General features: G+C 39.6%; 1 protein-coding gene across 1 annotated transcript in view; it reads right to left on the reverse strand.

The window, feature by feature from the left end:
• The window catches only part of LOC116315895 (membrane-associated phosphatidylinositol transfer protein 2-like), a 65677-nt gene extending 38281 nt beyond the window's left edge, over positions 1-27396 (reverse strand). The window contains exons 1-3 of the mRNA XM_039615616.1: positions 27352-27396; positions 21825-22262; positions 10665-10882 (exon numbers count right to left, since the gene is read on the reverse strand). Of these exons, the coding sequence (XP_039471550.1) occupies positions 10665-10742 (78 nt within the window). The 5' untranslated portion in view covers positions 10743-10882; positions 21825-22262; positions 27352-27396. The remainder of the gene's footprint in view (positions 1-10664; positions 10883-21824; positions 22263-27351) is intronic.
• Positions 27397-27927: the final 531 nt, after the last annotated feature.

A 27927-nucleotide genomic window follows, 5' to 3' on the forward strand; every position in this document is an offset into this window, starting at 1 on the left:
TAGCTCTTGTGACACATGGAGTTACTCATGTGTCAACAGGAGGGAGTATAATTAGTTAAAAACACAGTTCTATACACTAAATTTCGAAACTTCGGCAAAAGGATTTATAAGGACATGCATGATTTGTCAAAAGCATAATACACAAGGTAACCTAAGACCAAAAAGAGGTCATTTTCCTGCACCACCTCACCCATTTCATACTATTCACATGGATTTCATTGAGCTAAATGAAAGCCAAGGTTCAAAATACGCCTTAGTGATTATAGATGTGTTCTCAAAATGGCCAGAAATTTATCCTGTAAAAAAGGCAGATGCAATCTCTGTAGCAAAATGCCTAGGCAACCATTTTGTCCCAACATATGGCATACCGTCCCTGATAAGATCAGACAATGGAACACATTTTGTAAATGATGTGATTAGCAAGGTCTCCGAAGCATTAGGATTTAGTATAAAAAATCACTGTGCCTACCATCCACAAAGCGCAGGGCTAGTGGAAAGAACAAATGGCACTATCAAACAAAAATTAGGGAAATGCATGGAAGAGACGGGGAGACCGTGGCCTGAATGTATAGGTCTAGTAAAAATGTGGATGAGATTAACACAAGGTTCCCAAAAATTGACGCCATTTGAAATAATTCATGGAAGACCTTTCCCCCTACCGATAACGAGTGAACCAGTAAGCAAATCAGTTAGAGAGACCACTCTAGCAGAGTGGATGGCAAAGCTACTAGAAAATAAAGAAATTGTGCTAAACAACAAATTGCCGCATGACTCTTCTCCAGTATTTTGCAGGTTGAAGCCAGGTGACTGGATCCTAATCAGGGTACTCCAGAGGAAAAATTGGAGCTCACCCCGTTGGGAGGGACCATACCAAGTGCTTTTAACCACGCCTACTGCATGCAAGATTTCTGAAAGACCATCCTGGATCCACCAAAGTCACTGTAAGAAAGTGAGTGAGAGCATAGACTAATAGACGCCGACGCCCCTGCCCTCTGGTGATCCGAAAGGTGGAGGAAGGGCTGATCGGGTATATCCCGCCCTTTGCTTCTTGCCTTTAGTCTACTTATCAGAGGGGCCAGGTGCGCCAGGTCACCATGAAGCTGCTCCTGATCTCACTGACCCTGGCAGTACTGGCAGCAGGATGCTACTATTCAATATAGACCAAAAGCATCATCAGAAGAAAGCTTGGACGCATGATAACTCACACCACTACACAATGACATTTCCAATGGCACCTATTGGGTGCAGGGAATGGCCTGGCTATGTGGACAGCGGGCCTATTTCACTCCCCCCAAGAACTGGACAGGTATGTGTGCTCCAATCTTCATATCTGATCACACGTTTAAGATAACTACCGACGATACATCACTCAAAAGAGGGAAAAGATCAGTTGACACTCCAGATCCGAAACCACATGACCCAATATGGGGCTCTGACGTCCCACAGGAATTCAAGCTTTGGACTACAGGACAGAAAGTGCTGCACTCACTCTTTCCGTGGGTAGGCACAGGGAAAAATGCGCTAAGGATCGAGACATTGAACTATCGATTTGGATTGTTCCTGAATACATCATGTCGAGTCAATGACCAGCAAAACGAGGAGATAGATGCCCTGCGAATAATGGTCATGCAACATCAAGTGGCGCTTGATATTGTGCTGGCTGAAAAGGAGGATTATGTGTGCTTTTAACACCACCTGTTGCACTTACATACCTGACAACATACATTCTAGTAACATGACGGATGCATTAAAAGTTCTAAAACGACTTCAGAATGTACAGTCAAAGGAATATGTAGACGGGGGTACAGATTGGTTGAAATGGTTGCTAAGTGGCTCGTGGACTGTTTTGCTGTATAAAGGTCTAATATTCATAGGACTCTTACTTGTATTATTCTGTGTATTTTCCACATGTATTCTCCCTTGTCTCAGGAAGATGATTTCTAAAATGATTTCCACATCATTGACAGCTTATGTTACTGTACCAATGGATGACAAAAATGATCTGAGTAACAGTGAAGATAACTTTGAAGACGAAGATGTTTATGTGTGAGAAGAAAATCTTAAAGACGACCTGTAAAGCTAGATTGCAATATAAGTAACACATAATGATGACATGTTTGAAAATGCTAGGAGCAAGAGAACATGTTCTGAAATAAAGTGTGAAACGTGTTTAAATGAGCTAAAACAGGAGGGAATGTTAAAGGATTTTTATATGTATTCTGCTTTATTGTAGTTAAAAAATCCCTAGTTGTTTAGCTTCATTTAAATCTCCTATTTTACTGTGTTTCATGACAAAGCTTGCATGAGGAAATACCACAGGTGCCTCCACCCTTGCTGAGTTTGCTGAGATAAGCTTGACCGGTTACTATTTTTAACAGTTTAAATATGTTTCATGCTTATCACCTTGTAAGGAGTTGTTTTACACACAAGGGGCACCGACCCGACATATTTTAGGAAGGAGCAGTGTATAAATAAAGAGGGAACTGATGTCTCAGAGTGAGTCTCCACTGAGATCACCCATGTATATACATGTTTGAGTTGTGTCTTTCTTTGCCTGCTGAAACAATTCTTTGACAGAGTTTGACAACATTGGATTACATTAATTAGATTGCGTCTAATTAGCAGTTAATATGTGAAAACTTAATAAGTGAAAACTCAGAATTTGAATGCATTTCATTTGTCAGCTTTAAAATTCAAAAATTTTTATAGTTTACTAAGCTTTGACCTCCTGATGATACTAAAAAGTCTGATTATTAGATATTTCATGGGATGTGTGCCAGAGTTAAAGTTATTTTAAAGATTTTTTCTATGATCGTTCATGTCTTAACAGGGCAAATCTACATGGTAGCTTATGCTGTGAACATAAACTGCTTTAGGGCAGGTTAGACTGTAGAGTAGAGATCAAGAGGTATAAAATCACTATTCCTAGATCCCTCGGACCTCTGCAGGGAGAGTAGGAGGAAGTTTTTCAGTAGTGTCTAACATCTTGTGTTTCCCTGATAAGCATCAGTAATATATGTAAATTCTTAGATTCAACTTTATTATTTGATTTTCTTTCTATTGGCTGCAAAAAAAATTTAAAACAATTTTATTGTTTTATTAGCAATAATATCTGATTCTAAAACAGGACACCTACACTCTACTTGGAGACCTCATATCATTTGTGTATAGACTAAGCCTACTGTCACGTCCGGTGTGGCAGACGTGTGGAGTTTGTAGAAAAGGACCCAAAATGCGGCAGCTCTGGTGCCGGTGAGTATTTATTGACAGGAGTGGAAACAAACAGCTGACAGAGAGTGAGCAGCTGACACTGGAGACTGAGCTGACAGAGAGTGAGCAGCTGACACTGGTGACTGAGCTGACGGTGGCTGCTGGGCGGCTAGCCGAGCTGACGGTGGCTGCTGGGCGGCTGGCCGAGCTGACGGTGGCTGCTGGGCGGCTGGCCAAGCTGACGGTGGCTGCTGGGCGGCTGGCCGAGCTGACGGTGGCTGCTGGGCAGCTAACTGGGCTTGAAGCCGCTGAGCAGGTGAATACCTGTTCACGTTAGTATCTGCCACACAAAACACAGCCCCGGAATAAACAGTCACACAGTCCAAAAACAGAAAAGAGTCCTCACTCACCACAGCCGGCGAATTAGGAGTCCGAACGTCCGGCTGTGGGGTGACGTGCCGGTGGCGTGATCGGTGTTTTCTCCCCGCAGACGGCTCCGACGGGCCGGGCGAAACCACATCCGGCGGGTCGGGAAGTGGCTGAGAGAAGGTGTGGTGTGTTGTGGAGAAAGGCCTGCACGGTCGGTGGAAGCGACTCCAGAAGCCATGGCAGGCCGGAAAAGAGCCGTTGTAACCGGCTTTCCACAGCGCGGCGAAGCTCCTTCGGCGGGTTCTCTAGCCACAGCCCGAGGAGAATCTCCACATTGTAAATAATGTCGTCCCGGAGCTCCTCGGACGGATTTACTGCTGCTGGGTCCATGGTGGCTGGTTCGTACTGTCACGTCCGGTGTGGCAGACGTGTGGAGTTTGTAGAAAAGGACCCAAAATGCGGCAGCTCTGGTGCAGGTGAGTATTTATTGACAGGAGTGGAAACAAACAGCGATGGCGGGGGAACATGAAACTGGAACCTAAACTGGGCGGAGCTAACAAAACAAACCTGAACGGAGATGCAGGGAGGTACGGGGAAATACACCGAGAGGCGGATGGAGAGACGCAGGAAGAGCGAGGTGAACAACACAGACGAACCAGCAACGAGGACAGGTGAACACACACTATAAATACACACCAGTAATCAGGGGATGGGAAACAGGAGGGAAACACACCTGGGAAACATAACAGCTGACGGGGCAGGGGAAACGTAAACAGAACGCACTGACATAAGACAGAGACCTTCAAAGTAAAACAGGAAACACATGCACGTAATGACACAGACTCAGAGACGCGGACTAAACATAGAGACCTACTACACTAAGGGGATGCACAAGCAGGGAAGACACCAAACAGAGGGAACACCACTAAACCCTAGGAAACCCAAAACAACAGTCATAATACAAACCAATAACACTGGGTCACCAACCCAGGACCATGACACCTACGTTTGAATTCTGTTTTTATTTTTAATCTTTATTATCAAACCCTTAAAAATCCTTATTTTACCCCTCTGTGAACTAAACCACCAGACTAATGATTTTCTGCAGCATTCATCTCTTGTCCTTTTTATAATAGTGTTGTATTTGACTGTTATATTTTTATGTTTCTTATACATTTTTAATCACGTTGTAGGTGGCACTCATAGGGATCATTTTCTGTGGAAGAAAAATCATATTACCCATGAAACAATCCTTTAAGATTGGGACTGCCAACACCACCTCTTTCATGTGCGCCCAAGAAAACCCTGGGTTAATTTACCGAATTGATAACCAGCTTAACTTGACTGCTTATCCTGATTGTCAACATTAGGGTAAGTGAATACAGCTAACAAAAAGATACCCTGGATATGTTGAGCTGGCTAGTACAGGGCCAAGATATATTTCTGTTACCCAACTTCAGAGTTCAGTTTTATCAGTTTTACTTCAGAGTTGAAGATAACTCTCTTTCTAGAACAGAAAAGCTTTAGTTTCCCCCCACTCAGGTTTAACAAACTCAGAGTTGTTAGCTGAAGCCCTGCACTGCTGTATTGGACTATATCCCCCTTTCAGCCCTTGCTGAATAACACAACCCGCAGACATGAGTGCAGACATGCTGAGTAAATGGAAAAAGGACAAGCTCCAGGTCTCCTTGGAGATCTTACATGACCGTAACACAAAGCGATCAAATGCAAAGTCTGCTTACTTCTCAAATATTGTTTCTAACAGTCACAGGCCTCAATTGCTCTTTAGTATTTTTAATTCTGTCTTGGTGAGAACCGCTGTAATGTTGATCAGGCTGTTGAAAAATTTTCTGCTTGCAGATTTTCATCACATCTGGCTGGTAATTCCAAATTGCCCATAGGTGTGAATGTGAGAGTGAATGCTAGTCTGTATCTCTGTGTTTGCCCTGCAACAGACTGCCAACCTGTCCAGGATGTACCCTGCCTCTCGCCCTATAGCAGGTAGGATAGGCTCAAGTTCTTCCTCCAGTGTGACATCACTTTGGATTATTGCATTTTATGGTCTGCATTTACTTTACTTTATTTGATCTTATTTTATTTATTGTCTTTTAATGTTGTGTGTTGGATTCTATTTTACTGGATTTTAAAACTTTTACTTCGGCTATATATTTTCATTTACAACACTTTGTTGAACTCTGTTATTCTAAATGCACTATATGAATACATTTGTGTTATATAAATACATTTGACCTTGACTTTATCTGTATGTCCAGTTTGAGAACTGCTGCTAGCTTATGCAGACACTCGGACGACTCCCTCTGTGAATTGTAATAGCCCAGCTTTGCTGAGGGTCGTGATTCTGCCAGGCTGAAGTGTCTCTGAATAATTTATGTGACAACACAAGGTTAGCATAAACCAGGGGTAGCTAACTCCTCTCCTCAGCTCTTGGTGCCTTAGTAGAACCTCATGCATCAAACATTATGAGTGGCTGCTCAAAGGCTTCACACATCTCCTACCTTGGTCATTTTTCAAATCCTGTGCTTCAATGTGACACTGGCCACAAACAAAAGGTTATTGTCAGCTTGCTGCTGAAGTAAAACAAAAATGCAATGGAAAATCACACACAGCACCAACAAGTAGACAAAACTGTGATAATCTCCTGTGGACAAATCATGGTCCCCAGAGGACAAAGCCCAGGGCTTGATAATTCCCTAACTTTCCCTGTAGGTAGTTTTTAATGACCTCTAATTAACAAAGGTGAGGGATGATATGTGAGATGGCTTCTAGAGAAACTGACACTTGCACTGACACAAACCCAGACAATCATTCGATATTCAAAAATTGCTACATATGTATTTTCTATATTTTGCAACTGCAGTCCTCCACATTTAGACGCACAAGTGAAAACGTATCACAGAACAGATATGATCCCAGTGGGAATAGGAGCTTTAGAGGCCGTAATTCCCATCTCCCTGGGAGAGACACTGCAGTAGATTCCAGTCACATCATCAAAGGTCTCCTAAAACTGAGTCTTCAGAACAAATACACAGCTTAATGTCTTCTATGATGAGCTGCTAACCCGCCTGTTGTCTTGGTGTATTTTGGTAAAGTTTTTTTTATGTATTTATGAGCAGAAGATAGTCAGGAAAACATTTACAACCTTGTGTAAATTGATCTAATAATTTCCACATTTGAGAAGCTTAACATGATTTTTTTTTAAGAATGTTAGATAATAGTCCTGTAGTATGCATGATGATGGGATTGAAGTGATATTTCAATATTTTTTACCTTTTGTAAGGTAACTCTAGGAGTTCAAATTTATTATTTTATTTTTGGTCTTACTTGTTTAGTTGTCTATTGTAACTTAATTTCCAACAATATATCAACATTTCACTAAATCACAGCTGTCCTTTCACTTGCTGTTTTTCTCAAAAACAAAATGATGGCAGCTGCTGCCTTGCTGCAGCTGATGTCACCGGTTACCATGGCAACTAGTGCCCAGCTGTGAAAGCGAGCAAGAGGTAACGTCCAGCACAAGTGTGTGTGTGTGTGTGTGTGTGTGTGTGTGTGTGTGTGTGTGTGTGTGTGTGTCTTACTTAATGTGCCAGTGACAATACATTTAGAGGATTTTGGGGAAAACATAAATATCAAACAGGCACTACCTGCTTTTATGCCGTGAGGTCCAGCGTATCTGAGACTACATCAAACAGCTGTGACACTTTTATGTAAAAATGGAAATAATCTGAAGGTATGAGGATTCCAACTAAACCTTTAATTTAATAAAACATTTAGGAATACAAGTCGTAACTTGTAAAATTCAGATTTGGCACTTACAATTTGTCTTATTTGTCTGTTAAGCTAAATCAATCTGCAGCCATTGTTCACCTCTAAGAAAAATGGCTGTATCTCATGAACACAGCAGAAGCAATAAAGGAACACGGTGGTGCTATAGCTCATTTGGTTGAGCAGGTGACCCATATTCTAAAAAGCTGGTTTGATTCGACTCCAGACCATTTCCTGCATTTCCTGTCTACTCTCTACAGTGACATTGGCCAAAAAATAAATAAAAATAAATAAAGGAATTTCACAAGAGTGAAAAAATTATTATCAGCAAAAATCCTTTCTATGTGTCACAACATGACTAGGCTCCACATCATATGGAGAGCAATACATTAAGCTTTGTACAGTGAGAGACAAAAATCCAGTTATGTTTCAGATAGACATTTTGATTCCAGTCAGCAGAGGTCAGGGCTGGAGAAGAAGGCTGTCTAATAGCCTCAGAGCATCTCAGTGGTCTCTGAACTGATTCCCAGAAGGGAAGAATACTCGCACATGGTCAGCTCTGGACACTGCAGATGAACAGCTGTTCTTATTATACTAGTTTCTAGTATATTTGTTGGATGCATGCACACTTGTAGTGTAGCCACGGTTACAACTAACTGCGGGGACAAAAGATTTTGACGATTCTGCAATTTTGCTGCTAGGCCACACAATACAATTAGTTCAAGAAGCACCTGACAACCACAAAATTCTGGATTTATAGATTTTCCTCCCCTGTCCCCTGACCTCTGGTGGTCTTGGACTTTAGTACCAGACTGTTTTTTTCTGCAAGCGTATTCAATACTGAATAACATTTTGTTAGAATACAATACACAGAGCAATGAGACACCACAATGAGGGCTAGAAGGTGGTTATGAATATTTCCCTGCTTATATTTACTAAACAAAACTCACAGAGAGATCATATTTATGCCCTTGTAACTATCTGTATTTGTATTTTCACACAATTACCAAGATAAACACAAGCCACAAGCATATGGAGCACCATCTGCTCTGCAGAACTCCACTGCCCCTGTGACCATTTACTCATGTTCCCTTAGTGCTCTTGTCCTGGTACAGACCCACACAGCTGACCTCTGCCACCATGACATAAAAAACCTGAACTTCTACCTGGTTTAGTGCCCCAGGTCAAGAAAAATACTCTACGCCCTGTACTATATTTTTTTTAACTTAATTCCTTAGCTATACTTGTTATTTCTGTAAGCTCAACATGAATTCAGTGGGGTTTTTAAAGTAGTAATTCTGGCAATTTCCTCTGAACACAGAAAAAATAGAGAATGTGCTCCACAAATATTTGAGTATATAAATTATTTAAAAATAAATGAATTTTAAAAATCACATAATGCAAGTTCTCATTTAAAGTTTTGATTTTACAGCAAAGGAAAAAGACATCTAGACATCGAGAGCATACAAGTTATATGGGTTGTAATTTCTGATTTTTAAAACAGTTTAATATAAACTCTGAAGCCAAAATGATGCCATTATTTAATTTATACACGCCTTGTCTGCAGCTTTTATTTCCAAATTCTATAAAAACTTAATATATAATAATTAGAAAATTTAAAAAAGTATTCAAATGACCTGTAGTGTGTCTAATTTATCTGTACTGTGCACAGTTCAGTCCATACCTGTAAGTGTTTGGACAAATACACATTTTTTTATTTTGCCTTAGACCAACCACAATGGATTCTAGACCAAACAACCAGAAACGTGGTTTAATTGATTAGGAATTACAACACAGTGCACTATTTTAGCATCTGAATTGATAAACAAGAGTTTCACAGCCAGGTGAGGCCCGTTCCCTCAATTTAAGCAGATAAAGTAGAGTAGTGTTTCACTTGTATTTGCATTTGGTTCACTGACTTACCATATATTTAAAACGATGCACTCTAAAAACTAAAACTGACATTTACTTAAAATTTTTGAGGCAACACTTTTACACTTAAAAATATTGAGTAGATTGGAAACCAGTCAAATCTGTTCAATATACTTGATCAATTGAATAACTAAAGCTTAAACATATTAAGTTGAAATGAATAATTTTAGTTGTTACACAAACATGAAAAAATTGAGTAAATAAAACTGATATGCTTGGGAAATGTAACTGAAATACAGATGGTCAGTTAATCCAGAATTTTGTTCCATTTACTTAATATTGTAAATTCAACATAATCAAAATTGTATTTAATATTAAATATGGTAAATGGCCTGTATTTGTATAGCACTTGACTTAGTCCCTATGGACCCCAAAGCGCTTTACACTACATTCAGTCATCCTGAATGTGTGTGTGAATCATTCAGTCATTCACACACTGGTGATGGCAAGCTACATTGCAGCCACAGCTGCCCTGGGGCGCACTGACAGAGGCGAGGCTGCCGGACACTAGCGCCACCGTGCCCTCTGACCACCACCAGTAGGCAGTAGGCAACCAGTAGGCGACCGAGACTGTCGGTGCCGGGGCTCAAACCGGCAACCTTCCGATTACAAGACGAACTGCCAACTCTTGAGCCACGATCACCCCTTAACATTTAAATATGAATGTTATTGTATTTCACTGGTAGTCTAAGTCTAAAAAACTAAACAAACTAATATGTAGTCATGTGCTTCATAATACATGTATGAAAAATGACCACATGTTAACAGTTTTCCAAATGAAAATTTAATTTTCAGAAACATGGCAATAACTCGAAATAAACAAGCGCTAAAAAGACAAGAGCCTTTTCCCTTTTAGCTCAAAGCCTTACATACTTGAATGATAAATTGCAAACCAGGAGAGCAAACACAAAAGCTCAGAGTATTTAAAAAAAAAAGTGCGAAGAAGATATTCTGTGAACCACATACTGAATTTTTTGTCTGAGATAAATGTAAATAAATACCTTAATTTAACACAAACACATACGTTAACATTTTAGACATTTATTTCAACTTATCAAACTCAAATAATTACTAAAAGGATATTCATAGATTTTATCAGGCTCATCTAACTTATATTTATAGTGATATTTACTAAGCCTCTGAATTACTTTTTAGAGTGGCTAATTTTTCCACTTATAATTGAATCTCTGAAAATGTGAGACTGTGTATAAACATGTAATTGCATGACACATGCATGATAGTCTTTTAATATAAATGCTTAGTTTTTAATAGTGTCCAGCCATAGCAGTGCCACATCTAAGTGAAACCAGGAGAAATGAACCTAAATACACGTGTAATGTTTGTAAGGCTATGTGAGGAAAACTACTCACCTGGATCATGTAGAGCTGAGCAATGCGGTACTCCTCCACACTCATAGGCATAGGGATCCGATACTCCTTGATCAGCATGGCTGTGCTTGAGTTGAGCCGACACAGTTAGTGTGTGTGTCCAGAGAGGAAGCAGCGCGTGAAGGTAGATGCTCCTGTCAGTCAGCTTTGCTACCCAAGCTGCATGTTCAAGCAGGAAGAACGGGACTCATTATTCACACCTGAGACAGAGGAAAAATGTCCTTTCAGCTTCCAGAGTTACAGACAAACCACAGGAAGAGTTTGCATGTTTGTCTCAAGGATTAACCCCCCTCCCTCTACATACACAAGCCAACACATACAAGGTAATCCACTGACCCAGGAAACGCGCTGAAATCCCCCAGCAACCTAAATCCCAACTCTGACTACAGACCAAAGATGCAACCAAGTTGTGTTCAGTGCTGCCTTTTAAATCACTCTTCTTGTCTATGTCTTCTCTAGTGATAGAAAGCGTATGTATTCAAGTGTCATGGAGCCACAGTGCTGAGGTATTTTCTTGTTGTATTATATTTCAACTTATAGTGCATTTCAGATTGGAAGACTGTACTACTTAAAGTTAATAGAAATTTTACTTACATTACTACATAGGGGGAAAAACATATAAGCTGTTCATTTAAAATAATGCATTCCATAAAAGTTTCCTGGCATTATCTGGTTCACTTGTCCCTGTAGAGCAGGTTTGGTCAACATTTTTATTCCAGAGTTCTACTGATACTGATTTAGATGAAGTGAGCAAAAGGCCACATTCTTTTTGTTTCTCTTTTACATGTGTGTTAGCTAAACTGAGATGGGCCCAGGCTATGGGTTGTATTTTTCCCATGTGTACCTTAGAGAGACTGACATGCTGGATGACTGCTCCTCGCTGAACCTGTGATCTCTATTCTGTCACCAAGTGCTTTTCCTGGGGTTCTCTCTCTGATTGTAGCACCTTTACCTTTACCCCAACAATACAAAGCTTCTTGGGGTGACTATTGTTGATACTATTGACTGGTGCTACACTATAAATAAAACCGAATTGATCTGTTGGCTTGCATATTAAAATACATTTTTAAATAACCAATTTTCTGCACTTAAATTACCATTTAAATGTGGGAATTTTAATTGCAAAAGTAATTTTAGCAGCTCATCCCATCTCTATGAGTCTGACAGCTCTGTTTCCACAAGGAAGGTGGAACCAAGTGTTTTGACTCCATTAAAAAAAAAAACGCCATCTTTACTTTACATCATTATTCATTTATCCAAACAATGCTGTGAGAGTGAGGGTGATGTACTGCTTATTCCACCTGCCATTAAACAACCAGAAGAGGGTCACATGACAATGAATGCTTAATCTTAGGCAGATGATGGTGGACAGTAAATCTAATGCTGAGAGGGGAAGGGGTTAAGGTAAGGAGCTGATGTCGAATGCGAAGTGTGTGTCTGTCCATCTGTGCATGATTAAGCTGTGCATGTTTGTTCAAGCTGCTATAGCAAATGAACCGTAGTGGTCAGGAAGTATAGATTGACATTAAAGACTTCCTGGAGTCTTCATTTGCTTATTATTGTATTTAAGCTACAGCCATTTTTAAAATCTGTCAAATGACAGTAATAACCCAGCTGATAAACCACAGAATTTGGACTTTTTTCTTGGAACGTCAGAATTCTGAGGGAAAAAAAATCTGAATTCTAAAAACAAAAACTGAGAATTCTGAAATTAATGTCAGAATTCCAATTCCAATTTGATTGCCAGCACTGCAAACAGGAAAATCTGACCAGAAAAAGTATTACAAGATGTAAAACAACTGCATGGCAGGGGCGTTGTTTTATTTTTCTGAACAGTCCATGCCCCAGGAGCAGTTACATGATTCAGAGCTATGCTCAATACTATACTTTTAAATCATTTCATTCAAAGATTCATTTCTTTTACACACATCTACAATGGATAAATAATAACAAACAACAGGAGCAGGTATAAAACATTTGTCTGACTCAACAACAGAACGAACAGTGAAATCCAAGCTGCCCTCCAGAAGCTGTAATGTATGACCTTATTTACAATGCAGAGACAGTTTGTGCTCTGGAGCAGTTACAGCAGAGAAACTAAGTGACATTTCTCACTGACTCCTATGAAGAGTGAGTCCTTGGTCCACAGAACAGCTGCTATACAGCGAGAATCACTAAATCCACATAATGCAAAATGTGAGACAGTGGCAGATGAGCCCTGACATGTAGACATAAACAGACACATAGTGTCATGTATGATAAACTGGCTTTTTTGGGGGGCAAAAGGATGTGAATTATTAAGGAGAGCCGCCAGCATATTACTGTAGGGGAAATGATTAGTTCACTGACAGAAAATGAATCAATTATTTTAAGAATGAATTTACATTCATTACAGGGAGATGCTTTCTCTTAACAAACAAAATCATTTCAAGTAGTTTTAAATATAAGGATAGTCATTAACAGATTAGCTATCTTCCCTGGTTTGCATAGGTCTTGTGCACAAGTGTAGCAAATCTCAGGTTTATATGTAAGTTGTTAAAATAGTCTAAAGTTGCTTTTATTAATTACAGTACAAACAGTAGCGCCTACAATCAAAGAAGTTACTTGATTTCCTATTAGAGGGGCTGCTTTTAGTGGTGAATTTGAAGCTAATTGCCACTGTCTCTGCAGGGCATTTTAGCATCTTTCAGCTATAAGTTTACAACTCGTAGAGCAATGCTATAATAAGCCCCAATCAACATCTGCTCACCAGACACAACATTTCACTATGGCACCAGGACGAAACCACATAATAAAGAAAGATTATCCTCTATAGACTCCAATAAGTGAGAATCCTACGTGTTTCTCAGATCACCATGAAGGGCTGCATGTTGGATGGCACAAAATTTTCTTCAACTCAGTACCTAAAAATACAAAATCTTCTTGTACAACCCCATGGAGTTGTCTTGGTCTCTTGTCCATACATTTTAGAGTAACATTTCATTCAGCTTCTAGCTTTAAACCAGACATCAAATAAGTTATGAACTAGAACAAGCAATCCATGTTTATTTTTTCAAAGCAGCAGATTGACTTCTTGCTAGTTTTAGCAGACAACATCACATCACCCCAGTCTTGACTTCTCTACATTAGCTTCCTGTATGTTTTAGAGTTGATTTTAACATCTAAGATGACCATTTTTAAGGCACCAGCTTGGTACCAAGCTGCACAGAAGAAATTTCGACCCTAATTGAACCAGTTTGCAGCCTCAGATCTTTAGGTGGGGCCGTCTGGCTGTTTCAAAACCCAAACTTAAATCTACAGATATGACTGCAGAAATTAGGCTTGAAAAATCAGAAACTTCCTTGAAACCACTTCTTCCAAAGCACATTTTTACAGGCTTGCTTCTTTGTGACATCATTACAGTTTTATGTTGTCTTTTATAGTCTTGTATTAAATGTTTATCATCTTTCACTTGTCTTCTTTATTATTTCCCTATATTTTACTCTTTTACTGCTAATTATTTTTTATTTTACTTTCTGTTTTTGCACCTTTTTTTATTATGTCTTCACTTGAACTTAATTGTATTGGCCTTATTTGGCCCTAATATTTGGCTTTCTATTTGAAACTACCACGTGTGAGTATTCTGCTATTTCTGTTTGCCAAATTGCTTTGCACTCTATTTTTTAAAATACAGTACAAGTAACATTTATTATAATCAAATCACCAGTAAACTCAAACAGAGTGTTGACTCCATGCAGCAGCTAGGACGTTTCCTGGGTAGATTCAGAAGCTTTCCAATTGAGCTCAAAGCAGAAAATTACAGCTGATCAGAGCCAGTGCCTGCCTATGCAGAGAAAAAGAAACGTCTCATCTGCACCTCTGAGAGGATGACTAGCTTCCAGCTGCCATCTATCAAAGTCCTATGTGATGGGAGGTTGAGAAAGCCTACAGCTAAACTGTACTAAATTTACAGCTGAAGCAGCTCTGGTCAAATAAAAACAGCAGCTTGTTCCTGTGCACCAAATTGGAGCTCAAGCCACCATCTGGAAAAAGGCACACCCACCATTAGCCCCTTCACATTTAACTTGAGTCTTTAGCCCACAGTCCAACAATAGATGCTGATGTTTCAACCTGAATGACAAAGGTTGTGACAGCTCATCTCTGGGACAACTGCAGATTAAACCAGAACGTATGGGACACGATCTGCCACAACTTACAGGTTATTCCTCATAAAATGGCAAATGTGACCTTGGTCCTGAACACAGTTAGGTTGAAGATCCAGACTGTGTGTGAGTTTGACTAAATTCTAATGAATAATCTCTGAAAAATAGTGTTTCTTTCAAATTGTTGATGGACATAAGGATGGACAGATGGACAGACACACATCTCGCCATGGCACAAGCTAATCAAACACTTGTGCCAAAAACCAAAAAGATTACAAGGCTACTTACAGCACATGTTGATGAGTTTGACAAACAACTTCGACTGATTCTCCAACCAGTATTTTGGAGCACTAGGGTCAATAGAAATTGACAGAACATGAACATATTAGGTTTTTTCAAACTTGACACCCTCTCTGTACCCACTTCCACTTCATTTGTGTGTCCATGTGGAAGGTCCCCCTCACTGAGCACCATTCCATCCCAGTGAGTGGAAGTGGGTTATGAGATGATCCGCCAGTAAGTCTAGATTGATGCTAAAGATACTGACAATGTTCAGGGTCATGTTGGGCTCCTCATGGAAGATGCCCTGAAAAAATGTGGCATGCATGAAACTAACTGTATGTTTATTAGTAAACTGATCAAAGATAGACATTTTATCAAACAGACACCAACAACATAAGCATTATGTTGCAAATGCACTATTTCTCTAGTCTCTTAAGCTCTCACCTTTTAACTAGCTTTGGCAGATCTTCCTGATCCTGGTTCTGTTCTTTTGATTGTTCATATTTTAGGCTCCTTATCTAACAGAAAAAAACACATTAACATGGCTGTTCCTGTGAATTACTGGTAATCCAGTTCAATTTGTAATAAGTGTTTACTGGGACTTTTGCACATTCGATTCAAAACCAAGATTCCTACAATTCAAAGAAGCTGTTTAACCCACCTTAATGAGCGCTGCTTCATTCAGCTGAGAATATTTAGTTTGTGAAAGGTGCATTGTCATCAAGTCCAGAATTCAACTCTACTAAATGGTGCATGATGGTCACCAGCTGGTCTTTGTGTGTGTCTGCTTTTTGCAGCTTTTGTTTGTTTGTTTTTTATAGTTGTCTTAAACCTGCTGCCAAACAGCCAACAGAAGCAGTGAAGCTGGAGCCAAACAGCTCTGTAGAGCCAAGAGCAGATCCAGGTTCAGGAGATAATTCTCCTGTCAGTGTTTTCATATTTTAATTACAGGCATTGTTATTATGCAAAAAAAAAAAATTTAAACACATATAATAGACCCACAAATAATTGGGTACTCTGACTTCCTCCTACAGTCCAAAAACATGTATGTTAGCTTAACTGCTCATTCTAAATTTTCTCTCAGTGTTAGACCTGAGACGGACTGGCCCTTCCATGGTGTACCCCACCTGCCACCTCTCACAACCAGCCTCCCTGAATTGAAGTGGTTAAGAAAAAATCCTCTTGTGGAGCTCTTTTTAAGCTCTTGGTTAGTTTATTTTCTGCACCTTACTTGTATGCACATCTCATGTTGAAGTTTTTTAAGTTCCTGTTCCTCTGCCAAGTCCCCTGAGTCTGTGCAAAGTACATGGCCAATGTACAATATGTGACCCAATCCACATGACACATCCACTCCAATGCATTTGTTCTTCTAATAAGGATATAAAAGAAGCAGAAGAGTTAGTTAGAATGAACAGTATGGCAAACCATTACCTTTTGCTTAATCTTTTTCTACAAAAAAATAAGATTTCTGACTCAAAACAATGGAAATCTATGCTATGTGTCCAATGCTCTCAGCTTCCCTCAGGGGGGATCCCCAGATCCCCAAATCCCCTACTCCCTACTTAATGTGTTCCCTCAGAGATCCTCAAACAAAACCTACACCCATGATATGAATAATGTGTTTCTGTTGCACTGCAATCACATACACAAGATCTAAGACCAGGAGGCCATCATCTGTTTGTTACACATCACAGTCGGATGCATCAGGATGCATTTGATTTGATTCTTTGGCACTTAGAGGAGTCGTGCTGCACTGACAAGATCCCCCGATGGGATTGCTCTCTACATTCAGTAATCATAGCACACACTGATGTAAAACACACCACAACAGTCTTCACATGCGAGCACACATGCTGGGGCACAACATCTGCCACATACACACAGACAAATCCACAGCAAGTCTGATTCCCCCCTGATTTCATGAGATACCCCAAGAGTCAAGTACTGTACTGTGTGTGCTTGTTGCGTAATTCAGTTTTCCCTCCACACTAGCTGCAGATGTGGATTTCATAGACCGCATTTACTGCCTAATATTCCAATAAGAAATTAGCAAAAGATATTCGGGCTACTCTGTACAAAGCAGAGTCTCGTATGATGATTTATTATCATAACTCAGGTATGAAAAGCTCAGCGTGCAGCACATCATCACCACCCAGCTTGCAGCCACAGGACAGTAATGACATGATGTTCTGCAAACATTTACATCTAAAGGTTTATATTTTGATTCTTTCACGCTAAATAATCAACATACAAGTTGGTTCACACAATTTGCAAGATGAGGTAATTTTCTTTCAGATATTTGGCTGAAACCTGTAACTGGCATTTTCCCCACATCCACAGGGTTACAGTGTCTGATTATAGAAACCTTTAAAAAAAAAAGAAAAGAAAAAAAAAAGAAAAGCTTTATTTTTTTAACAAGTGTTTGATAACGAAAACTGAATGCTGCTCAAGCCCACACATCAAACATGAATCCATTACTTATTCACAGCCATACACTGTAAAAAAGAAAATGTTGAGAAAACTTAAAATTTCAAGGCAACATGATGCAAGAGATTTTTGAGTTTTCTCAACTTTTGCCAACTGTTGTTGACTCAACTAAGATTTACAAGTTCTGCCAACTTGGATCTTCTTGTTCACCTAATTAGGATAATCCTGGAAGTCTAACGAAGAAATTCTGGTTTCAATGCCATGTATTTCTGCCTTCACCAAACACAGATATTCTTGTTGAGTAATCATACAATTCTTACTCCAGTGAGTTGAAAATTTACCTATATAAACAAAGGAAAATGTATGTTGTTATTATACTTGAAAAAACACTTAATAAATAGATATAGAATAAAACAAAGCACAATTCAATGTTATCTAAAAGCTTATTTATTTTGTTCAACAGTCTTTTCAGTACATTTCAGAATGTCATGGGTAGTAGGGTGAATTTCTGTTAAAAAAAACAAAAGAAAGAAAGAAAAGAAATAACAAACAAACAAAAACGTGTTGCCAGTTTCTTTTGGGTGCTTTGAGCACCCCAGCAGAGACGTTAAAATTCCAGAGTCCAGAACCAAAAAGAAAAGTGTCCAGCAACTTAATAATTCATGCACACACACACACACACACCCTGACCGTCTTGTAAAAGCTGAACATAACTATTGCACATTAAATAGGGTAGTGCCACAAACGATTGCCTATGCACCCAGACATTGACATTTTACACAGGCTTACTATGATGAACTATGGAAGTTAAAAGGTATTAGAAATGTTACCATCAATGAAGAGGAAACTAACACTATAACAAATCTTTTAAAATACTACAAGACAAATTTTCACCATATATTCTCAACAATACAGATTCATCTGACTAAATTTTTACATTTCGAATAATGATTTATCCACTTCACCTTCATATTGTCCCGACCAGGCCAAAATAAGATGGCCTGAATTGCTTCAAAGGTAAAACTCATCTGCTTTGGGTAATCAATGTTGAGGGCATACAGAAGGCCAAAGAGGTGTGCCAGGGCAGTAGAGAGATCTGGAATGTTATGTAGCACGATGTCCCCTTCCAACACAACTGGATGTTCTCGCACAGACGTATCAGCATCGTCATCTTGTAGGATGGTGAGGATGGCAACTGATGCACCGTTCAACACTGGTTCCAAAATGTCAGTGTCCTGAAGAAAAGTAAAATAAGAATTATTGAAAGCTAAGAAAAACTAAAGACAAAACAAATTTCTAAAGATTTTAACTTTAACCTCTATACCATGCTGGTCGTTTGACCCATGGAGGTTTTAAGAAGAAAAAGCTTATTTTTTTTTTAATTAATGCCACCTTGTGAGTTTTGTACAAAAATATTTTCTGCTATGGAACAACCACTAACAATGCCCAGCAGCTGCTCAGCAGCAAAAAAAAGGAGTGAGAGTTATGACAACTGCAATCCCCACTATAAAATTATCTGGACTGCACTGAGAAAGTGTACATTTCCATTTTGGATAAACTCATCCTTTAAAAACATCTCATAGCAATTAGTTTTACTTGCATTAGTTTTTTGTACTTACTAAGCACTTCAGGAAAACCTCTGTTGCATCTTGTCTTGAGGAAAATGGGCAGGCCTCTCAGTGCCCGTTGGACACAGTGTTGGATGTCTAAAGAGTGTTCAGTGGAAAACAAAAATTTCAATTAGTGAAGTAACATGGTGTACTATACACAATGCAAAATCAGAACTCTCATAGTAATGAGAGTAAAGCACAGGTCAGACCCAGCAACACGCAAAAACATACAACCCCCCCCCCAAAAAAAACAACAACACCACCATGTTAACAATTTTACTTTCTTTTTACAAATTAAATAAAATACTGCCAAATAAGAACAAAGCAATGACTCATGACATTCATTTTACGGACATGTCCACTGATGTGTTTTATTTGAAGCCAACATCTTTTTCAGTTTCTGTTAAGAGAAAAGTATACTCTCTTCTGCAAATGTCAGATAAAGGAGCACTTCACTCACCTGTTCATCAAGTTTATCCAGGAGGTCTTCCATCTCCTCACCAAGAGCTCCCTTCTTAGACCAGTACAGTTTCAGCAGGCCAGGCACAACTTTGTCAAGGGATGCATTGAAGGTCCCCAGGAGGTCTTTGCTTGTGATCCGATGAAATGTTCAGATATCTAAACAATACATTCACCAAAATATTGTCATTTACTCAGCACAGAAAATTCCTGGGTAGCTGTCTTGGACAGTCTGCACCATGTTATATGCCTGACTGTGTCATCAACAGCAAAACCTACCTACTTCAAAAAAAATCTCTCATGAATACGTCTTTTGCACTGGAATAGAAACACCTCCCACAAAACCCAGTATCAATATGAAAATACATATTATGTTCTAAGTTGCACCAAAATCTGTGACCAATCAGATTCTGTGACCTGCCTTAGTATTCTTTCCTAACAATCTCAGACTATAGAAGTCCTATTTCTAGCACAAAAAAAAAAAAAATACATGCTAAGTCAAAATTATGAGATTGCCTTTCTGTTTCACAATTTCGATTTAGCATGGGGACTCTTGTACTGGCAGAAATGTTCAGGGTAAGGATTTCAATATAACACTGGCAAGGGCCTTGACTGGAGTGGTAGCACAAGATAATAAAGTTGGCCAATGCATTACCCCAGCAAATACCGTACTGCTTCAATATAAGTATAAATCATGCCCAATTTGAATAATAATTAAATTATAAATAAATTAGGACAGTCTTACCTCCTCAGAGGAAAACAGCGCAGGTCATCTCTCCTGGACCTCAGATACCATAGGCTGACACTCCACGACCTCTCTCCGCCTGAGAGAAAATGTTTGCAATAATGAAACATTTCAATATAATGTAGAAAAAAAACGAGAAAAAAAGTTACGGATCGGACTCCACGATCCTTACTGCGCACGTGCAAAGTCGGACCGTACAGATCGCGTCTACCCGTGGAATTGTACATAAAATCAATACTTAACTCCACCAACAAAAGGCTCTCAAAACAATACAATACTTTCCACAGCTTTGAAGGATGGGTCAGGTGTATCCTTCGTGGCCCACCCTATGCCAGAATTCATAGCGCGGCCCAGCCGATTCTAGTTTCAAACAATGGCGGCAGCCACTTAGTTTTAATATTACTCTTATTACTCTTTCTGGGTCACAAAGTAAACTTTTAAGGTATTTTCAGGCGAGAATGTAGCTGTGTAAATTTCAAATATCTGCTCAGTTTATTAAGACAACACATTTTTGCAAAAATGCTTCTACGTTTTGGAGACGTCTGTTACCACCAGCTTCGATAGCTAGCTGGGGATTCAAGGCTCGCTAGAGCAGCGAGAACAGCGAACTCCTGGCATATCATTTTCAACCCCCGCGGTCCTTCGCTAGCTTAAACATGATATATAAGTCCCTTAGATGACTTAAATATGTTATTGTTTGGCTTTTTTCAGTGCTTTACTCGTTCCACCCTCCTGGGTCCTCAGGAGGATGCAGCCTAGCGCTTGTAGAAAATCCTAATAACAGATGTCGTTAGCTTACCTGCTAGGGCAAATGGCCGGCAGCTCCCCGCACCTGTCCAAAAATGGTCAAATAATACACTCCAACTTCAGACCAGGTAAAATCTGTAATGGTCGAAAAATTGTAATTTTCATCCAATTTTGGCCACGTTTGTTCAAAGTTTCTTAGCAGGTTTTCAGTTCAGAACACATCGACAAACCACTATCACACAGTCTGCTCAGACTCGTTTGGTCTAGTTCAAACTTATTCAGACCACGACGTGTGCCAGTCACCCACGGGTTTCCCACGGTTCCCAACTCGACTCAAAAAATCTACTCAAAAGTTGATAATCTTTGTTATGCTCGCTAGAAAATCTTAGTTAGGACAACAATGGAAGAAATTTGTTGGGCAGACAAGCTATTTTAGGTTGTAAATGGAAAGTTTTATTTCTAAGTCAGTTTAATTTGAAAACTTTACTCAAATCAACAATTACTAGTTATCGTTTTTACAGTGTAGTTTCCCACCTGCAGATCCTCACTCCAGTCAGCCTCGACCACAGTGAACCACAGTCCAGCAGGCAGCATTTATGTTGCCATCATATCATTTACGTTCATAACAGTGCAGTTTGGAGGAGAAAACAAATGAATGCTCTATTTGGCAGTATTTCATGTATACAAGCAAATAATCATGTATAATCAAATAAATCATTTGGGTGTTTACCTCAAAGCTACCCAACTGATCCACTAAATAGAGGCTTAGGGTCCATTGTAGATTCCAATCCTAAAGAGAATCCCAGCGCAGGCACCCTCGCTCCCCTTCCTCCTCCGTCTTTGGTCAGCTTATCCTCACCGGTTCACCCCCGCTCTGGTAAGGAGCTTCACTTTCTAAATTCTCACAGTGAAATCAGAGAAGATATCGATTCTCTGTCTCTCCTCTATCACCTTTCTCCTCCCATCCACCTCTATTTCTCTTCTGCGCTCCCTCTTCTGCCGTCTCCACCTCTTTGGGACTGAGGAAGCTTTGTTACCACGGAGACGCATGAGGCTGTGGCCTGATTGGTGGCGTTTGTTGTGATGCAGCAAGTCGGCAGTGCAGCCCACCAGATTGATTGCCTTTTCAGTCAGAATCGTTGTGTAACACTGAGCCAGAATCAGCTTACTAAGTGGAGATATATAGGAATTTATTTTCAGTAAAGCGGGGGATTGGAATTCACTTTCAGTGTTACATTACGTTGTGTATCACAGCAAAGCCCCGTAGTGGAAAGTATGGAGGACTGTGAATGTCAAATTTATTTAACTCCAAATTAAAAAACATACTTTACAATGGAATTTAACAATCTATAAAAGACTAACTCAGCACATTTTGTCTATTACATTAATTGATTAATTTTATTGGATAAAAAAGGAGAACAAGCAGAAAGCTAGTTTTCACAAACTAATTATGAAAATAATTGTAAAAAATTTCAATAAATATAATTTTGCCTTTTTTCCAGATATGAAGCAGATTAAAGCAATAAATGCTCACAGTTCCATTTTCTTTGAATTATCCAATTCAGGGTCGCAGGGGGGTGGACCCTATCTCAGCCTCAAGAGGGGAAGTGTCTGTCATAGGGCTAACACAGAGAGACAGGCAACCATTTCCACTTATGGGCAATTTAGAATCACCAATTAACCTAACCCCACTAAATGCATGTCTTTGGACTGTGGGAGGAAGCCGAGTACCTGGAGAGAACCCACACAGACACCAGGAGAACATGCAAATGCCACACAAAATAGCTCAGGCTTCTTGATGTGAGGCAAACCATTTCTGCTTTGAAAAATATTTTCATGATTAACCTATTTGCTAAAAAGACTGCAATTAATTTGCTGATCAATTTACAGTTAACTTGATGTAGCAACTTTTTTTTCAGTCATTTTTATAAAGCTTTATAGGAATGGCTTTGCAAACCCCTTTTTCTTTTTCTCCTTGTGCATTTGATACATTCCCACAAATCCTTGATGATGGGATCTCTTTTAAAGACAACATCAGAGGTGATGAGGTGTAAATGTGTGAAGAAAATGTGTATGCATCACGTTTTAATCGGAGCTCTGAGCAGCAGATTGGTTGCTCTGATGATTACGCCTTTGTTTGCAAGGCATCGTGACTGTCCTGCCTTTGGTGAGGTGCTTTGCTTCTGCTTCAGCCTCTGAGGTGCATTTTGAACAGATTCAGAATGAGTCAACTGAGTGTTGTGAACACAGGTATTTCCCTTTGGTTGAGCAAAATGATACAATTTATACAGGTAATTCCACACTGCAAATAGGCTTCTGAGATATTCAAAAATCATCAGGTTTTTGTTTGCTTGTTTTTTCTCGGCAAGTGTTAGTTCAGTGGCTGCTGAATATGTACACTAAAACCCTTGCAAAACTGATGGAATGGAGGATTGGAGGATATTCATATGGCACAAAAATTCTGACTTCATAAAGGTACCTCAAACACATAGAAAATTAAAAAGAAATTATGAAATCACTTAGTGTGGAGGAAACAAATTATGGATCGATCAACAAAAACATCACAGTTAGCATAGTCTAATGAAAGATAAACAGGTTTCAACTCTCAAATGGTGATTGAGCAATAATTTATACAGGATGGAGCCTTATCATGGACCATTTCTTTCTCTTTCTGTTATAGATTTTCAATTAGCTTGAGATCCAGACTGATTGCTGAGTTAATGTAGCTTTGCCTGAAGAAAAGCTTTAACACTCTTGGCTCTCTGGCAAGATGCATTACCATCTTGACAAATAAATTCATAGCCAAACCTGCTTTTCATACACAGAATGAGAAAAGCATCCAAAATTTCATTGTACACCTGAGCATCTACTGCTGATGTATTGACTGCCCTCTCCCCTGGGCATGTACCTGAAACGCCATATCATAAATGAATCATCTTCTTGTCCAATGTAGATTTGTAATTCACAGGTAAACACAACTTTCATTCACTCATCCAGAGTTCACAATTGCTCCTCTTTGGACACCTGTATGTTTGTTTTCTCTACTTGTGTTTCAGTGCTGGTCAAGTTAAAAAGTTTTCATTGGCATGTAATCAGATATATACACACAATATGATGTGCATAGAAGGTATATTTTAATTTATACATACCCTTTATTTCTTACAGTTCTGTCACAAACAGTAACTCCTGTTTCTATCCATTTTTTAATTTACTTTGTTGTGCTTTTTTTTATTTTTAAAAGTATACTGCTTTGAATTTCTTATCCTGTCCTTTGAGTTTTCTGTCTTCCATCTACCCATATACGCTTTCCTTTTATAACCTTCCCATTTTTTGTACTTCCTCCAAATTTAGACACAGCTGAGTGGAAACAATCAACATCTTTTGCCACAAACTGTGTCAGATTTTCTTCTCGAGGAAGCTTTATAATCCTTTCCTTTGTTTTAACTGACAGTTCTCTTATTAGGGCCATGTTTCCTTTTAATGAGCCTGGTGCAATAGTGTGAATTCTGCAAACACTCTCTTTTTAATGCAGGGAATTTTGCATGTTTAGTTTTTGCAGAATTTGTTTTAGTAAAGCAGACTACACAGTGAAGCAGGGAAAATTGGCAGGCATAATGATTTGAGTAAGTTTGGCATGGGCTAAATTTTGATTGGGAGCGCAGGACAAAGCATCCCCAAAACTGGAGCATTTGTGGGTGTTCTGGCTCTGCAGTGGTTAGTTAGACAGACTTCCTGTTTTGGGGTCATGGGCAATGCAAATCAACAGTATCTATCAAAAATGGCTCAAGGAAGGAAGTGGTGAACCATGGGTCATGTAGCCTCTTTCAGTAGTATAATGCCCCCTGCCACAAAGCAAAAGTGGTTCAGGAATGGTTTGAGGTGTTGACTCAGCCTAAATTTCAAAGATGTTAGTCCAATCAAACATCTGTGGGATATGCTGGACAAACAAGTCGGATCCATGTAGGCCCCACCTCACATCTTACAAGGATCTACTGGTGACATCATGGTGCCAGATACCACAGCAAACCATAAGGGGTCTAGTGGAGTCCATGCCTCAATGGGTCAGGGCTGTTTTGGCAGCAACAAGGGGAACCACAACACAGGTGGTCATAATGTTACCCCTGATTGGTATATTTAAGATTTGTTCATTTGCTACAAAGCTGAACTGAATAAACATCCTGAATGACCTTGGTTAACATTGACTATAGTCAATAGTCACCTTATTTGGCATGTGGCTCAGCTGTAGAGCAGCTGCAAGAATCCATCACAGAACAGTGCAGGCTTCAGTAGAAAATCTACATGACATTAAATTCAGACTTAAGCAGCACCAAAGGAGCAGCTGGCATTGAGGTTAGTTGCAAAGCATCTTGTAGATGTGTAGCAACTATGTGCAGGTTAAAGAAGCTTAAACAGTGTGGTAACCCTACTTGCCAACAGGATGTTGCCTAAGCTGGCATTGAGTAAGCTGATCTGCAGACACCATGGCTGAGTTTGGCTTTTTGGCCAGCCTGAATAAACATTTCCATCCACTAATGCTCCATTTTATGAACTATTTTTCACTTTCCCCATTGAGCTTCAAGTTAACACCAATTTATTTATGACTTTTCTCAAAGGGTTTCTGTTTAAAATATTCCACCTGCAGCTCGTAGTGATCTATAGGGGACTGTGTAGCTGCTGCTTGGGCTTAAAAGACATTTCAAAGACTATAACTTGAAGAGGAAGGAGAAGAAAGACAACCTGGAGACATTTCACTACAGGAGATCTCAAAAGCCAAGCCAACCCCTAAATGAATTTACAGTCAGAGTGCAGCGCGGCAACTGAAAACAAGCTTCGAGGCTTGTACAGCAACACCAGCAGCAGGTTCACTGCTCTCAGCCTCACGTTTTATCTGTGAGCTGCAGGGATCCACATCCTCAGAATGAAATGACTTGTTGATGGGTGCTCCGCCCGCTGCACACACACTCTTTATCTGAGCATCAGCAGAGCAGACACTAACAGAAACAACCCCTGCTAAGTAAACACCACTTACACACGCACAACCCAACATGAACATCTGCTGTCATTGTGACTGTTAATTTGTGATGTTGTCAAGCACATCTTTCCTCACCAGATACTCCTGCTACCAATCCTGCACTCGTCAAACAGAGGTCTGTGTGGCTACTCACTGTCAGCTGCTGTGATGCAACTAACGGCATTTATGTGGACGTCACTTGAGCATGTGTGTGGCTGCATTACCAGTAGACTGTTTGCATTTATATTTCACATTTATCTTTAAAGCATTACATAATTACAATTGTGAGGCACTTATTTATTTATATTTACATTAAATTTGATCCATTTTTTCTTAGTGCTAGAAACAGCCCTACACTACCTGCCAAAATGTGGACACCCTCTCATCCATAGGTTTTCAGTAGTGTAGTTCAGTGACTTGAAGCTGCTGGTAATGTGACAGACCCCACCTAGTAGGCAGTTCTCTGTCTCTCAAAGTGGCCACACCCTTAATATTCCATAACTTTAAGCCTAAATACAATTTAAAAATATGAGTTAGTACATATGTCTGTCTCTCTGTATTCTGGTAGCTGGGATAGGCTCCAGCCCCCTCACAACCCTGACAAGGATAAGTGGAAGACAATGGATGGATGGAGTAAGTGTGCAGAAATTCCCTATACTGTACAGCCATCATGAAGGTGAAAAATTGATTTTAACATGAGAATCTAGAGAATCTATGAGAATTGATACACTGGAGTGACCTCAAGTAGCCATTAGAAGAACCCGCTACCTGAGGTGTCCACTTGTTTTACCCTTTTAAAAATTTTGAAACAAAATTGAAGCTAAAAGCTATTTATTAGTGTAAATTACTTCTACAGCGTGCCTCCCCTTATCCCCCTACCAGTCGCGGCAGTGTTTGCTCTGATGACCACTTTACTACTGTCAATAAGTAAATCAGTTTCATAGAGAGACTCAGGGTGTCACAGATTGTTTACAGTTCAAATCATAAGAGTAGAAACAAAAAGACTTGGAAACACTAAAATAATGCTGCTTACACATGATGAGTCAGCATTAATAACAACACATAATGCAAAGGACATTATAGTGCAGAATGAGTAATTTGACTTTTCTGAATAGTTACGGTAAGTAGGGCTGATGTTCTGTTCTTCCTTTTACTTAACAAAAATGATATTTTATCACTCTTCCTCGCTGCTCAGTTGATGGTTTGGTTTGCAGAACTACTACAGATAGAAGATGGTGTCACTGACCTGCAGTTCATCCCCAGTGGAGGTTTCAACCTTTCTTCCTGTGAATGAGAAACAGCTGAAATGAGACTCAGTGAGCAGGCGGCATCTTCCTAATGTGTGTTTCAAGGAGTCTACAATGCAGAAGCATTGCACAAGAAAGAGAGCGCTGTCAAAAATATCACATTATGGAGGAGAAGTGACTGTTTTTAAACCATTTCCTTCCTCAATCCAGTTTCAGAGCATTAAAAGTATTGAGTAATGCTTAGTTGCAAAAGCATTCCATATTACATTATTTAAAAAGTGATTTGGGTGTCTGCAATTAGTTGGAGGTCTATTTTCCTTGACGCCAAATGCATTCATCCATAGCTAATGTGGTCATCTGACACTGTCAAAATATCACAACAGAGAAAAAAAAATGAGGCATGGACAGCAAATGAGAGTGAACGCAGCCCTGACGTGATGGCTGGGTGATGAAAGAGGAGAAGCTATTTTTAGATGAGGGTGGCAGAGGAGAGGGAGGAGGTGGGGGCATGGGGGAAATGGAGGTGAGGCGGGTCCAGGGATCAAAGTGATGGCGCTGCTGTAGCTGGAGTTAGT

Source organism: Oreochromis aureus, linkage group 7, assembly GCF_013358895.1.
Source record: "Oreochromis aureus strain Israel breed Guangdong linkage group 7, ZZ_aureus, whole genome shotgun sequence".
In the NCBI taxonomy this organism is placed as follows: domain Eukaryota; kingdom Metazoa; phylum Chordata; class Actinopteri; order Cichliformes; family Cichlidae; genus Oreochromis; species Oreochromis aureus.